The 16,046-nt window shown below is 40.4% G+C and overlaps 1 protein-coding gene across 4 annotated transcripts in view; it reads right to left on the minus strand.

Moving 5' to 3' along the window:
* Window positions 1–141: 141 nt before the first annotated feature.
* LOC138040838 (neuronal acetylcholine receptor subunit alpha-7-like) overlaps window positions 142–16,046 on the minus strand; it is a 32,508-nt gene continuing 16,603 nt past the window's right edge. For 3 of the 4 annotated variants that reach the window (XM_068886523.1, XM_068886522.1, XM_068886520.1), the window contains 6 exons: window positions 12,800–12,945; window positions 11,669–11,713; window positions 8,799–8,908; window positions 6,762–6,842; window positions 5,131–5,349; window positions 142–2,166 (listed from right to left, as the gene is read on the minus strand). In XM_068886523.1, coding sequence (XP_068742624.1) covers window positions 1,344–2,166; window positions 5,131–5,349; window positions 6,762–6,842; window positions 8,799–8,908; window positions 11,669–11,713; window positions 12,800–12,945 — 1,424 coding nt within the window. In that variant the 3' untranslated portion in view covers window positions 142–1,343. Of the gene's footprint in view, window positions 2,167–5,130; window positions 5,350–6,761; window positions 6,843–8,798; window positions 8,909–11,668; window positions 11,714–12,799; window positions 12,946–15,362; window positions 15,593–16,046 lie in introns of those variants that run through there. The other variant, XM_068886521.1, reaches the window with a different exon arrangement.

The following is a 16,046-nucleotide window of genomic DNA, read 5'->3' on the forward strand; positions in this document are numbered from 1 at the left end:
TCCACAAATCAAATCGGGAAATGAAAAAGCCTTACTTTGCGAACATTCCATTAGTGGGATAAAAGGTTAACTCTATATTATTAAATTCTCAATCTCGGATAATGCTCTGATTGGTTCACTCAATCTCGGTTATTTAACAATTATTCGCCGAAGGCGAAGTGTATCGGTGAATATTCACCGAGACGAAGTCGAGGTGAATATTCACCAATAATCACAGAGCCTGAGGCGAATAATTGTTTTAGTATAAATACACAGGTGATTATTTCAAAAAAGAGAAAAAAAAAACATTTCAACGCGAAATCATCTTCACTTACAGTGGCAAAACGACTACTGGCAGCCATTTTGTCCGTCGAGGTGATTATCGGCTGATAATCCGAGATAGCGAGCCAATGAGAGCGCGCGATTTTGTATAATTACCTGTGTATTTATACTAACAGCTCATATACCTTAGTTTTACCTTATATGGTAAATTATTAAGCTACGCGTTGCTAAGCTAAAAATTTTTCGCCGGAAAGCGAAATTTCTCTCTGAATAAAGCCAAAAAAGAAAAAAACACTTTTTTGTGGAAAGTTTGGATCAATTCCGACGTTTTGGATAAGTGAAAAGGCAAGAAATGTTTTTGTGAGGAACCAACGTCTGTCTGACCGCAAGGTATTAAACAACATCACATCTTCATCACGTTTTTTTCGATTTCGCTCGGATTTTCTTCCTCTCTTCGCTCGTATTTCGTAATTCCAAATTTTTGGAGTTAAAGGAATTTAATAAAACAATTATTCTATTCGCGCTTGTTGGAGATGAGACTGGTTATAGCCAACTCGGCGCTACGCGCCTCGTTGGCTATTTACCATCTCATATCCAACAAGCGCGAATGGAATAATTGTTAATTATATAAACATCAATGAAATACCAAGCGAGCTTTCGCCCGAGAACATGATATCTTCACACGTGAAGATAACATGTCATCTATTAGGATAAATCATATCAACTTTTAGCGAAAATCGTTTTGCCCTAAAAGACTATATCACGATTTTCAGCCAGGTACCGTGCGATACACCACACTTTTTCTTTCCTTGATTATTCGCCTTTAAGGCAAAATTCCATGGCGTATTGAGCGCTCTTCGTGAAATTTAATTTTAAAGCCCTCTCTTCTTTCCTCTCCGCTCTTATGAACGTTGTTATGCTTCGAGAATTAGAGTGCGTCGGCAAACCGTTCATTCTATGCCAAATCCAACTCGAGTTGAAGGATCTTTCTTGCTTTTTCGTTCCTGGGTTATTAGCATGTTACCATAGGAGAAAATTGGCACTTTTCGCCACCTCCTTGAAAACTTTCACCCCATGTTTATTTACATGGTAGGATAATTCGGCCGCTGTAAAAAGATAAGAGCTGTTGATATGGCAACCGTGGCCATAAAAAGCAACAAGAAAAACCGGTCTATAACTTTAGCAACTGATTCCCATTCTTCTTTGACCTCGTCCTGTTTTTCTTGGTCCTTAGCGCGTTCGGCGAGCACGTTAATTCCTTCCAGAAGTTTGTCTTGTGCAGAAGGTACTCTGTGGCGTATGTTGTTGTCATTTACCGTGTTAATAAAATCCCGGGAAGTTAAAACCTTCTCACTGACTTTTGGCGCGATGACTAGGACATCTTTAGGACTGCCATCCGTGTCCAAGGCGTTCCCGTTTTGTTCGGGCATGATCGGACTGTAGGTGTGGGTGTTCGGATTGTAAGGGGTGAATCGTCGCTTTGGTTTCTGCTTTGGTGGGGCAACCCGAAGAATCGGCGCCAGGATATCGATTAATACGACGCGAACCCATTGTGGAACGTCCGAACTCGGTCCCGTGGCTTCGTAGAGATTGAGAACAAAACATGTTGCAATTAATGCTAGGCCGATCTCTACCATGGAAGCCACAAAGAATTTTCCGATGAGTGGCGTTACGTCTGAAGTGGTGGGAGTATTCTCGGCGATCATTAACATGAATACAGTCATGGCCAGTAGCGTGGTGATCACCAGTGTAACTCTCTCTCCTGTGTTGGGCGGTAGAACGAAGGTCAAGAGGGCAAAGGCCGTAATGAGAAAACACGGAACGATCAGATTATTGAAGTAAAACAGTACTTTTCTTCTGATGTGGAGTGTAAAGATAACGTTTGGATATGGCTCGGGACAGCAGCTGAGAAAAAAAGAATATATTCGTTATCTCGTAATACATATGCATTTAACAAGAAATGACTTTCGCCACCGTCCAGACCTAATTATATTTTCTCTCAACTAATCCTTAAAATACAAAATCAAATAACACTGGTTTTCTATCTGTGTATATGTATATCCTTGGTTCGTTCTTAGTCTAAGAGTCACTTACGAATCTACCAAAATAGAGTTGACGTTAAGCCTGCTTTCCACCAGCGACTTAAACACAAACGCAAGGATCAAAATTTTCCGTTTTCCTTGTGCTTGCGTTCGCTTGTGTAGTATGAAAACGGAACGCATTCGTGCAAACACAACGCAACAGCTGTAATGTTGGTCCAATGAAAAAGAGCCGTCCCTGATTCCTCTCTCAACACGGGTTTTGCAAAGCACCAAAGTGAGGGACACAATACACACGCGGCACTTAAACTTAAATACTGGAGACCACGCCATTAAAAAGGTTTTTTAGACTTAAATGCTGTGGATCAGCGCTGTTTAATTAAAAGAGTACTTTGACTTTAATCCAATTGATGTGAATTTGATCTTATGTAGTTATAAGGAAATGTCCAATTGCAACCTCCCATCACAGGCTGGTGCAATTTCTGTAGCCCAGTTTACACGACAAACATATTGGGCACGGCACCCCTACAATTTGGTACCCGTGCCTAAAATTTTAGTTACGGTTCCTTCAGTATTTATCGTGTAAATGGAAATTTTATAGGCACGGATGCCCAAAAGTTAAGGCGCTATATGCTTAACAATTTTAGCGGTGCCGTTTGTAATTCTAACGGTGTTCCCCCCCCCCCCCCCCCTCCAAAAAAAAAATTGTGGTAAACCCAAATAAAGAAAATTTTGTCGTGTGAACGGGCAATGGATGGGTGGACCGAAAATATAGGCACGGGTGCCAAATCGGAGGGGTGCCGTGCCCATAATAGGGCCGTTTATACGAGAGAAAATAAGCCGCGGCTAACTCTGGCCGCGGCTTACGTAAGCCGCGAAAGGAACTATTTATACGAGTATAAACTCACGGGCCAGGATAAGCCACGGCTTGAGAAAGCCGTGAACGTAGATTTTGTACCATTTATACGGGATGTTCGCGTCTTATGTAAGCCGCGGCTTATTTTCTCTCGTATAAACGGCCCTAATGTTTGTCGTGTAAACCGGGCTTGTATTGGCCATTTCGGAAAATACCATAATACTCTTTGTTTGTCCCCCCAAATTTTACATAAGCATTGTTTTCGTTTTCTCTTGGCACCATTGTGAAATTTGGGGGGACAAGCAAAGACTGTTAAGGTATTTTCCGAAGTGGTCTATTTAGCCGCTTCTGAAAACTTATGACAGGCAATGTAAAGATTTCAACCATGGGACAAAGTAGTGAACGAAATGAGTATGAGGGACGGTAAAGTTAAATTGAATGACAGTTGTTGATCCATCCATGTGCAACTTAGGATACAGTTAAATAATGGAGATGCTATGTCATCGGGAATTAATTGCCAACGACCAAGCCGAGCAAAGACAGGAGGCTTGCGAGGCGGCCAGCTTAATGCCGTGCGAAGTATTGCAGCAGGCAGAAAAAGTATCGATCGTGCTGTGAAAAGTGTAATGTAATATGTAAGATCCCTGGAAATTTTAGTAGGGACCAATGAAAGCGCATGTTTCGATGTGTGATGTCATTAGGGCCTCTTTTTGGACACCGACCCGGGTCAGTTCAGCGTCGAATTTTACGTTTACATGATCCCGGGCTGGGTGAGGGTTGGGTCATTCGCGGCTGACCCGGATCAGTTCCCTTTTCGCTGGGTTGAAAGAGCTGGTGACTACTTGTCAGTGAGGAAAATGGCGGACGAACCATGCAATCATCAGAATCATCAATTTGTGGCTGACAAATTGAACACGACCAAAACTGTCAGGAAACCGTTCAGCCATTCGCTCTCGTAACTTCGAGTACATAGTAACGACGTACTTGTTAAAGTCTATATTTTGATAGTCCATCTCGTTTTTTAATTCTTTTAATTTCGCAGTAAGTTGTCCAGTCATTGAGTGATTCCATTGCCAACTTGTTCTTTTTTCCACTTCATGCCCATTCGCATCAGCCATTTTGGTACAGGCTGCGCATGGGCGAGAACGCTGAACCGCAAAAAAAGTGATGTTCAAACAATCCCGGGTCAGATACGCCAGTGTTTACATGAAGAAATTGAAGACATTTCAACCCTTCTAGCCGGGTCAACCCGAGTCTTGAGAAGGGTTACACGGCAAGGGGGGGCTGACCCGGTTTGACTATTGTTTTCATGTAAACGCTTATAAACATTTGACTGCAAAAGGGTTACCCGCCGCGGTGATTCAACCCGGGCTAAAAAGCAACCCGGGCTCGTGTAAAGAGGCCCTTAGACAAACTTGCATGACGCGCGCGACTATTGATGATCTTGTGCTCGGAGGTGAGTGAAAACACATTTTTTCCCATTTCCCTGACCATTATGTTGTGTACACTTGCTTTGAGTGTTCTTTAATATTTATTTTCGCACCATAGTGTTCTATATTGAGTGAACAAGCTCAAAACTAAACCGGCGTACGTGTTCTTATCGGCCGCTGTTATCAATTTCGGATTTCGGCCCGCGAGTAGAGCAGTTTGTTTTTCGTTTTGTAACCATCGAGTTGTGAACAATTTAATTTAATTTTCAAAGGAAATGTGTAGTCTGCAAAGTGCACAATTCAAGGATCAATTTGACTTATAATTCATGGCTATATCTTGCAAAATCAAAACTCTACAAGTGAAACAACTTTCATGTGCGAGAGAGTTTGATACCCCATTACATGTTTCACACTGAAAAGATCTATTTCGAGGCGCTAATCAAAATCGTCCTGCATGTATGTGCCGTCGTCGGTGCAAACGATCCCTAATTAGTACAGCAATAGACGTTCGAGAAAGGAGATGCGTGAAGTGCTTTTTTCTTACCTATACTTCAGCACAATTCGTTTTACAGGCGCCTCCACCATTTTAAACTCGCCACTCTCCATGTAGGATTTCAGATCAACGCCCTCGCTTGCGTTCACCAAGTCCACTCTGAGACCGTCGTAGGTCCACGAACCGAAATGTAGGTCACATTTCTGGTCATCGAAAGGAAAGTATTTGATATCTATAGCGCACCGACTTCTCAGAATTGTGGGAGCATACCTGTGAAAGAAATCCGTTTTTCTAGGTTGGAATTTACTCCAGCTCATGCATGTACAGGGCAGGGCGAACTCCAATCAGAAGCCAACTATGCCTTTTCAAAGCTGACTGAATTGTGTGCTCTCGTCAGAATGTTAAGTAATGTTAAGTGTCCATCCTTGCTTTCAACGACATTTTAATACTGAACTTTTAAACAATTATGGCCTCGTCCACACGTATCCGTTTTCCTTTGAAAACGCAACATTTTCTTTACGGAGACGGCTTTCGTCCACTCGTATCCGATGAAAACGATCACTGAAAACGGAACTTTTCAAAAACGCTCTCAGGAGTGGAACTTTTTGAAAACGCTATTTTTGCGTGTCCGTGTTGAGGGACGGACGAAAACGAAACTTTTCGAAAACGCTTACGCTACACTATCAGTTCCAATCCACTCCGCGCAATATTATAAACTTATTCAAGATGGCGGAAAGGTGCTTTACTTTCTTGTCTTTAATACTTGGGCTTATTTCAAACCTAATTGCCTGTTTTCAAGCAAATTTAGCTTTGCTATTTCTTCAAGTTGACTATTCCAGAAGGCGGCAGAACATTATTAGGTGACTTTCACTACCGGTGTGTAAGGTTGGAACGACTTGGTGGTTGCCCGCCAAGACCTCGACGATTTTGGGTTAGACCTGGACGTACTAGCGCTTGGTGGGACAACGTTCTAGCCCAAATAGTTATCGTAAAATCAAATACTCATGCGTCAAACATACACAGTCGGATTATCGTAAAAAAGTTATCGTTTTCATATCAATTCATCGTATACGTGTGGATGGGCAAAAGCGAGGCGAAAACGCTAGGTGTGGACGCGTATTTTTTTGAAACGGAGAAAAACGTTTGCGTTTTCAAACGAATACGGATACGTGTGGACCGGGTCTATGTCTGCCAACAATCCCTTGAGACAGGTTGTTTACCATTTACAAGCGGAAACCGAGGGTTGGTACTAGGTTTGTTCAAGTGCTACGTAAGCAAAGACTCCCGAATGGGAAAATTGAGATCGGTGTGTTCCATTTACAAAATTTGTTCAAGTTTACCGAGAAAGTCTGGAAGGAGACATAATCATGGGGGAATGCAAATGGTAAGCATGCTTTCCGTTTGGGAATTGTGGACTACCTTCCAAGAAATCCCGTTTTCTCCGCAAATCAAGTTTTCCGTTTGGGAGGACCAAAATAGGCTCACCGTTTACATTCTAACCGAATTTTCCGCTTTTTTTGGTCAATGGTAAACAACCACAGTTGTAGCCGGGGAATAAAAGTATATTGCTCTATGAACAAAAGAAGCTCATATTTCAGAGATCAATTTTTGTTTTCGTTTACCGACATGCGATGACACGACCGCGAAAAGGAATATTAATTATTCCTTAATTTAAGACGCACCATGTATTAGTCCCGTCGCTACTAAGAATCACTCTTGTTTTGAATTGGTCCATGTTGCCGCTTATTATTCCAGTGTTTGCGCTAAAGAACAAATGGGAAAAAGAGCATAAGGAATATCAAGAAAATCCTGTAAAGAATTGTTCAAATAGAGCGGTTTTCAATTGAGTGTCGAAAGTAATTAGCGAATTGCTTTGGTTTTGCATTACTTCTCTCAGTGATTAGTTCAAAGTTCTCGCGCCATTTTTTCAAACAATCAGAAGTGAAACCAAAACCACTCGTGGTTCGCGCGTTCACATTTTCCCGCGCTTTGTGTCGGCTGCGTGTAATTACTTCGAGTTTTGATTGGTTTACTGGATTGTCTCCATCCTTTTTGATTTACCACACCCAGTTGAAACTCGCTCTAAAGAATTGTTCAAATAATCAATAATAATTAATAAATCATTGATTAAGGAGGGCAGTGCGCATTTTCCAATTGAGAGCTTTTACTAGAAGCGAGAACGAGAAATGGCTATCAATTTGTATCGAGCTCTTATCGCTTTGCGATATTTCTAGCTCTTTTATTAAGGACGGTGCATTATAATAAAGTTTAGTTCCCAGCGGGGAGACTGGTCATTGTTCTTGCCATCCAACGTGGCCACCATTACATCACATGCAAACCAGCGATATAAAAAAACATCCTAAAACAAAAACAAAAAAATGATTGAGTAGCTCCGCTTTTAGGCTTGCCTTAGTATATCGATATTTAACAATTATTCCATGAGCGCGCGTTGGATATGAGATGGTAAATAGCCAACGAGGCGCGTAGCGCCGAGTTGGCTATAACCACTCTCATATCCAACAAGCGCGAATGGAATAATTGTTTTAATAAATTCCTTAAACTCCAAAAGTTTGGAAGTACGAAATACGAGCGAAAAAAGAGAGAAAATCCTAGCGAAATCGAAAAAAGTTGATGAAGATGCGATGTTGTGTAATACCTCGTGGTCAGACAGACGCAGGCTCATCACAAAAACATTTCTTACCTTTTCGCGTATCTCTAAGCTTCGAAATTGATCCAAACCACAAAAACGTTTTTCTTTTGCCTTATACAGAAAGAAATTTCGCTTTCTGGCGTAAACATTTTTAGTTTAGCAACGCTAAGCGCAATCATTTACCATATAAGGTCAAACTAAGGTATATGAGCTGATAACCGAGATTGGGTGAACCAATCACAGCACGAGAATTGCATTATCCGAGGTTGAGAATTTAATAAGTACTGTTATTTTAAGGTGGCGTTTTTGATGGCGTGGCCGCCGTTGTCATTGGAAGGATTTGCCGTTGGCATGGCATCGCCGACGTACGTGAAACGCTATTTCACATAAACGTGATGCCATTTCCGGCGAAAATGGCCGGCTGCTGCTTGTCATAAAAGCGTTAAAATTCTCTCATTCTGACTTGTCTTTTTTCTCTTTAGAAGTCACTTGCTACGCTCCGCTAAAAGGCAAGAAATGCACCAAACTCAATAAGTTCTCGGATTTGTTTTAGAAAACGCAAATTTCGGCCTGACATTTGCTGTTTTCCGTGAACACTACCGCTATGCCGAATCTCTCTTTTGCTTAAACATGGTAGGACGGTATGGAAATATACCAAAATGTAAAACTCTCGTACATAGCATGCAAATAAATTGTTCTCTGCTCAGTCCGCACTTATTGCTTTTGCAGCGTTGCTAAAGCTTGTTAATGTGGCTTTCATAGAAGCATGTTCCGAAAGTGGCGTCATAGTCAGTGAAACTGAACAAGCGTCCAAGGATTTTAAAAGAAGAAACAAATCACTTCAGAATTGACCAATTAGAGAAGGACGCAGGCATTCAAATGAACCAGTCAAATCTAAAATTGAGCACATGATGATGAAGCAAGGCGCGTGAATACATCACAAGTGGGTTTGGTTTTTATTTGTTTGATATTAAAAGTCGCGCATGTACGTAAACGAAAAAGGATTCCTGTAGCGAGAGAGGCCTTATAAGAGTGAAGAACATGAGCATCTCTCTGATGATGTACTCACTTGTTATACAGCACAATATCTGGGACCCAGACCTCTTTTGGATCCACGTTAATGGACTTGATGTTTCCATATTTTGATTCATTCCATCGAAGCAAGTGATTGTTCCATTTCTAGAAACAATGCAATTGACGTATGAATAGGAGGTATTTAACATAATACCTGAATCATAGAGCAAATTTCAGTTCAGTTGAAGCTTAAGCACAAGTGTCGAAAGTGATTAAGTCACAGGAGGTCCTTGGGATCACAAGGATAGAGCTTAACCTGGTTTTAAAAACTGACAGCACTAATAGTCCCCCTAGTCGTGATGCTAATCTATCGCGCAGTTGTTTATATTTTTAAGTGATGGTTTAGTTGGTGTGGCTGTTGTTTTTGCCAAGGCTTCCTTGAGGCCCGGCTAACTGTGACGTTCCAACCTTTTTGCGTCCAACATAATGTTGGGCGAAATGTTTAATGAAAAGCAAAATCTTTACCCAACAAGAAAAATGTTGAACGACCACGCCTCATGAAACATGGGGTGCTGAACCGCCGGTCCAACATGTAAGCCAATGATATCGGAACGTTTAAAGACCAACCTGCAACCGACAGGCTTTTCGACCGTTTGTTTTTGGTATGGAAATTCGCATTGCTTATCGTAGCGATCTAATTGGATGAATCGCTGATTCGGGTGGAATTTTCATATATGAAAATTGTTTCATGGCACGCAATGCCTGTCGGTTGAAGGTGGGCCTTTAATTTAGCCGCGGTGTTGCGGACGCTCCGAAACTGAAAGCCGATTTTTTTTTAAATACCTTATTACATGGAATTTTCGCGACATGTTTATTTCGCGATTTTGATTTGCGCATATTTCGCTACACTTAAATAAAAAATAATAATAATATCATCATCATCATCATCATCATCATAACAGTTTAAGAAAATGAAACACACATTTTTTCAGTCCAGGAAGTGTTGCCTAGACAGCGTCCACAGCAAGTTTCCAAATAAATTGTAAACTGAGAAGTTATTGAATAATCATAATCATAATCATAATCATAATCATAATCATAATCATAATCAATCATAATCATAATCATAATCATAATCATAATCATAATAAGTAAGAGATCAGATGGGAAGACCAAATTGGAGTTCAAAGGCAAGAGAGCAGTTTGAGGCGAAGGCACAAGTCTCCAAAGCTAAAGCGAAATTGGAGAGACTAAAATCAAGTGGGAAAATCACAATAGTTGAAAGAATGTGAAACAATTTCGATTGCATGCCTAGTATCATTTATGGAGAAGGAGAAATCAAAACTGAGAAAATTAAAGCGAGGTTACAAGGGCAAGGTAAAACAGGAAGAGGCAAGAAAACTGAACAAACAGTTTCATTTGGATGCTGGTCCAGTTTACTCGAACTTTAAGAAGATCATTGAGAAACAGGAGGGGTGTGAGAATCCTATATATGATGCGGGCATGAGGGATTATGGTAATGGTGAGACGCTGTTTGGAAGTGTGGAAGAGGTGAAGGAGTTTTGGAAGTCTTTATGAGAGTCTGAAGGGACTTGAGACACTTCAGCCAAGTGGCTTGAGGAAATTCGAGGCACAATAAATAAAAGGGTTCCTGAACCGCCTGATGAGGTTTTTGAGCTGAGTACAGAGCAGGCGAACAGTGTGATGACGAAGAAACGGAATTGGAGCGCGCCTAAGTTCTCGCGCCAATTTTTCAACCAATCAGTAGTGAAACCAAAACCAATCATGGCTCGCGTGTGCACATTTTCCCGCGCCTTGTGTCGGCTACATGTAATTAATTCGAGTGTTGATTGGTTTACTAGATTGTCTCCGTCCTTTTTGATTGGCCAAAGTAATTACTTTGGTTTTGGTTTTACGACACTCATTTGAAAACCGCTCTAAGACGTGAGGCGAAAGACTATTCAAAAAAGGCGGAGCAAATAAACTACGTTGTGCAGCCACAAAGGCGCACAGGACATTTCACATAGCAAATCCTATTTTTTGAATCACTTTAATTTCGCGTTTTTGAGTAATACACCATTAATATTTCATTGGGAATAATACACTGCATGACGGTAATATTTCCCGTCCAATTAATAAACCCTTTATTCCCACCTTCTCCCATCCTTTCAAGACATGAAACCTCCCCTGTGCGCCGGTGAAAAAGTGATACTGTGGCATTTACAACAATCAAGTTGCATGTATTGGTTTCAAAACCGATACCTTAAGGTCGACATTCATAAACATGGGGGTTTGGAAATTCCAGTAGAGGCGACCGTTATAATGGAAACATTCCTCAAAGAACATGGAAGCAATTGAGAGATTTAAGCAGCTAGTGGAACAGGATGACAGAGAACCAGTTAATTAATGGGCAGTTTGAAGACTGTACAATAGAATTGCCGCCTGGAGAGGAGTTAGAAAGCAGTAGCGATGAGGATGACCAAGACATTGCCTCAGAACAGTAAAAAATGTGATTTTGTAAACGTTTCAGTACGGTAATAAAATCGTTCTTTCTTGGATATTGACATAATGTAAGTTACTTAATTTTCGCGTCATGTTATGTTCGTCATACTTATTGTTCGCGTCACTTTAATTGTGCGTTTTTTTTTAATATCGCGAAAATTAACGTGTCGCGAAAATTTTACGTAATAATGTACTCCTTTCTCGAAATGTCATCACTGGATACTCGTTTCTGATTCAGTATGATTGAATTGCATTTTAGAATAAGGACATGCAGCTCTTGCTTTTTCAAACTTGAAAATCAATCCTAATAATTAACCTCAAAAGAGGTTATCTACATATTGCTCATGCATATAGTCGTATTTTATTAGCCTAGGCTAATACAAGGTGCCATAATATAAAAGAGAGATGATATGTTTGACCTACTTGTCTTATCCACACGTTGCTCACAAGGACCTGATTCTTTTCATCCTGTACGGAGGCAATTGTTTAAAAACATGTGAGGTCAAGACTAGTGCATAGACCTAATCGGCTGGGGCGCTTGCCATCAGATCCGGGGATCGCGGGTTCAAGACAAGTACTGACCACTGGATGAATTTGTTCCTGGTAGTCCCTGGTTCAACTTCTCATCTGCATGCACTTGTAAATACCCAACTAGCTTGCCTCCGGCCAGTTGGGATTCTTAAAAGTTGAGGATTGTGTTTCATTGGCCCCGGCTGAAAAGCCCCTATGGGGAGTGGTCAATTAAGAATGTATTGTATCGTATTGTATCGGCTAACTCAATATTGTACCCAATTTAAACCCTTTGGAAATAAAACGTTTTGTTCCAGGTAATTCCGTATCATTTAAATATGAATGCTACATTATCATGCAAATACAATACACAGAGAATCTTAATCCGGGGAGATTTGAATTGGGTACTGCATTGAGTTAGCCGATTAGGTCTACTGACAATGAAAAGGAAGCTATCTCATATTAGTATAAATACACAGGTGATTATACAAAATCGCGCGCTCTCATTGGCTCGCTATCTCTGATTATCAGCCGATAATCACCTCGACGGACAAAATGGCTGCCAGTAGTCGTTTTGCAACTGTAAGTGAAGATGATTTCGCGTTGAAAGGTTTTTTTTATTTCTCTTTTTTGAAATAATCACCTGTGTATTTATACTAAAACAATTATTCGCCTCAGGCTCAGTGATTATCGGTGAATATTCACCTCGACTTCGTCTCGGTGAATATTCACCGATAATCACTTCGCCTTCGGCGAATAATTGTTAATTAGTATAAATACGCAGGTGATTATACAAAATCGCACGCTCTCATTGGTTCGCTATCTCGGATCATCAGCCGATAATCACCTCGACGGACAAAATGGCTGCCAGTAGTCGTTTTGCCACAGTACGTGAAGATGACTTCAGGCTCAGTGATTATCGGTGAATATTCACCTCGACTTCGTCTCGGTGAATATTCATCGATAATCACTTCGCCTTCGGCGAATAATTGTTAATTAATGTTTAGGAATTGTCCAATTTTCACTGCTTATTTGTTGACTCACCAGTTCTACCAATTGTGTATAAGCAATTCCAAATTTAACTTCGATGGCGGCATTCTTGTTTTTGACAGGCCGAACTTCCTTGCTATAGTTATCGAACAAGTCCTTCACCAGCTTCAGTTCATCGTCATCTCTCTTAATGACAGCATCTAGAAATGAAGGTAGTCACGAAAAAGAAAAACATTAAAATGCTTCAAGTCAACATCGTGTCATAAAGGATAAGTTCTGACACGTAGTTGAGTTTAAACCGAGTCTATTTTTGTATGGAGAGCTAATTGCCTTGCAATGACCCCGGGAAATCTGGCGGTTCGACAATCTTTTGAAAATAAACGCAGGAAATGCGAGCTAAAACGGGACTTGCACCCTTCTGGTTGACAACAGGCCTTGTTATACCTCCCAACTCAAATACGTTTTCTGATTGGAGGAGAACGTGTCATTGGTCAAAACTTCATGACGCCCGAGGGCAACAACAACTTGAACTTTCGACTCACACGTCGTGCACCTTTGAAACGCCGGCAAATCTGTACGCCAGCTGAGGCTTCGCCTCGGGGAACATTGAGGGTCTCGGGGAAACAAAACTCACTGTTTCCCTTGGGGCCAGTCATTAAGTGCTTATTATGCATGATGACGTCATATGTTTTAAATATCGCCACCAAGCCTCGTTTGCACGAAATAATTCACATCATCTGGACATGCAATAGGCCATTTTCGAAAATACCGTAATAATCTTTGTTTGTCCCTCCAAATTTTGCATGAACATTGTTTCCAGTTTCTCTTAGGACTTACAATGGACCCAAGAGAAAACAAAACAAAGACCATGCAAAATTTGGAGGGATAAACAAAGAGTATTATGGTATTTTCGAAAGTGGCCTATGATGTTCGCACGTGGGTCATCTTTACAAGCATAGTTAGTCTACTAACTATGTTACAAGTTTGTTCACTTGGGATTCAGCTCAAGCTAAAATTTACAAGTTTGTAATTGGAATTCGAGGCTTGGTGGTGAAATCAGCTAGTCATTCGTCAGCATGCATAAGGGCAATTACGGTGCGCCTTCCTTCAAAACGCTGTTCTGTTTCTGGTAGCCGTAGATCCGGCAGGTCGTGCGGCTTTTTTGCATCAGTTCTTCATTGGTGGATTAAGATCCACCTTGTCCGTTTCTGTCTTAAACTGCTTCTCAAGTGTTATGGTAATCCGTGGGTTTAATTATTTTTTTTGATAGCGTTTTGTCAATTTCAGCATGGAAAATTTCATAACTCACTATTCACTAATAACAAGCAATAAGTTGTGAATATGAATACGTTGAATCCAATACTAGTGAACAATTTTACCTGAGGAAATGACAAAATTGTCGCCTCAAGTTTGTTTAAACAAATTTCCGACTTTGTAATAAGTCTCTATTGATTACACAAGGTTGGTTATAAACGTTCCAACATTTTTGCGGATTTAAATCTACCTTTTCGGTTTCTGTTTTAAAGTGCCCCTCAGACGTTGTCGGTAATCAGTGGGTTTTAATTATATAGTTTTGTTTTAATAGCGTTGACTTTCCTTAATTTCAACTTGGAAAAGTTCATCACTCGCCAGTGAAAAGGAATTTAAGTTGTGGGTTCATTAAATCCAGTGGAAGTGAGTGAACAATTTATCCTTAGGAAGTGCGAAATCGTTGCCTCATGTATATTTGATCACATTTATCGATGTTGCATTAAGTCTCTATATTGATGACATGACGTTGGTTTTGTTAAAGTAAGTGGAGAGCACGCGTAAACACAAAGGGTTGTTGGGGTTTAGTATTTTAAACGTCTTCCTGCATGTTTCGACATCCTATAGTTTCATACCAAACAAGGTAATTCATGGATCCGTCAAGATAACACATGTGGAAATTAGCGCATACTTGAGGTGGTTTTCTAGACCTTTTTGTTCCAAAAAAGCAATGCGACTTTGTCGTGACTTATTCGTTTAAACCATGATAAAAAACAAGGCATATTCAATGGAATTGAGTCCAGTAACATTAGAGCGAGTAGAAAACGTTTTGATGTAAAATTTTAGTCTCAAAAGCCTGCTTTATGTTTTTATCTATAATTAGGTTTTTTTAGGCGGACCGTACTGACTAATGTGGTTTTTGAGATTCAAGGCAACGAAGGCCGGCGAGTACAACGATGAACTGACTGTTGTTAATTTTGCACCGATTGGTAGTAAAGTTGTGCTTACTTTAACCAAATTTACATTTTAAAAAAAAGGAATATAGTCAAAGAGAATTAATTTCGCCTTTTTTGTCTTTAAGAAGAAAAAATAGCCACAGGGAACCTTTAATTTTGAACACAGAAATCTTAAGCTGGAAGTAAAATAGTAAGGTGTTATTTCAGAGGATTGGATTTCTCTTCTTCTAATTTTTTTTTGTGAGGTTAGCATGGTGACACATACGCAGGTAGAAGCGGTTTAAGATACCAACTCTCACTCCCTAATCGAGATTAAAGCTCGCGCGTTGTCACAAGTTTAAGAGCTGACATTTTGTACCCTCACAAATTTCCCGTTTCTTTTTCAAAGTTACAAAATCAATACAAGTCCTCACCAATGGTAGTTGTGAAGTTAATTGCCGCAAGGTAACCTAAGAAGAATGCTTGCCATTGATGATGCATCATAACGCGCCAGACAATTTGAGATTTTCCAGCGATCACTGCTGTTGGTTGGTCCTCGCATGAAGTATTGTGTCCTTCCGCGACTTTAGGTGAAGTTGGTTAAGGAGATAAACTGTTTCTTTGGTTAGGATTAATTCGGTTCTTCGATTTTTGACTGATTAGCATTTCAGCCGCGTCTCTTTTCTTAATCATTCGAGAAATCGATGACAATAAGGTTTTTTTTCTGCGGGGGACAATGCAGTGACGTCATGTTCGTTAATAACGAAACTGGTTGGAAGTTACGAAGGGCAAGATCTCCCAATATTTTGAGTTCAAGAGAACTTCTAATAACAAGTTTCATTGATTCTTGCTTTACAGTTGTAATAATTGTACACTGCAGCATTTTCTGACACAGTTCTCCTCAATGATAAGGAACTATTAATTATTTATGGGTGTCTTACCTTTGTGATTACAAAGGCAGCATGCATGTTAATTTGATCGCATTGGCGAGGGCTGCATGAGCTAAAACCGGTTGCTATAATAAACACGTTGCGCTGGTACCTTGCACTCCATAAAATTCCAGCTCATCGAATTTCGGCAATTTTTTTTTCTCACAATTCTTCGTGAGATGAAATATT

Source organism: Montipora capricornis, chromosome 3 (assembly GCF_036669925.1).
Source record: "Montipora capricornis isolate CH-2021 chromosome 3, ASM3666992v2, whole genome shotgun sequence".
Classification (NCBI taxonomy): domain Eukaryota; kingdom Metazoa; phylum Cnidaria; class Anthozoa; order Scleractinia; family Acroporidae; genus Montipora; species Montipora capricornis.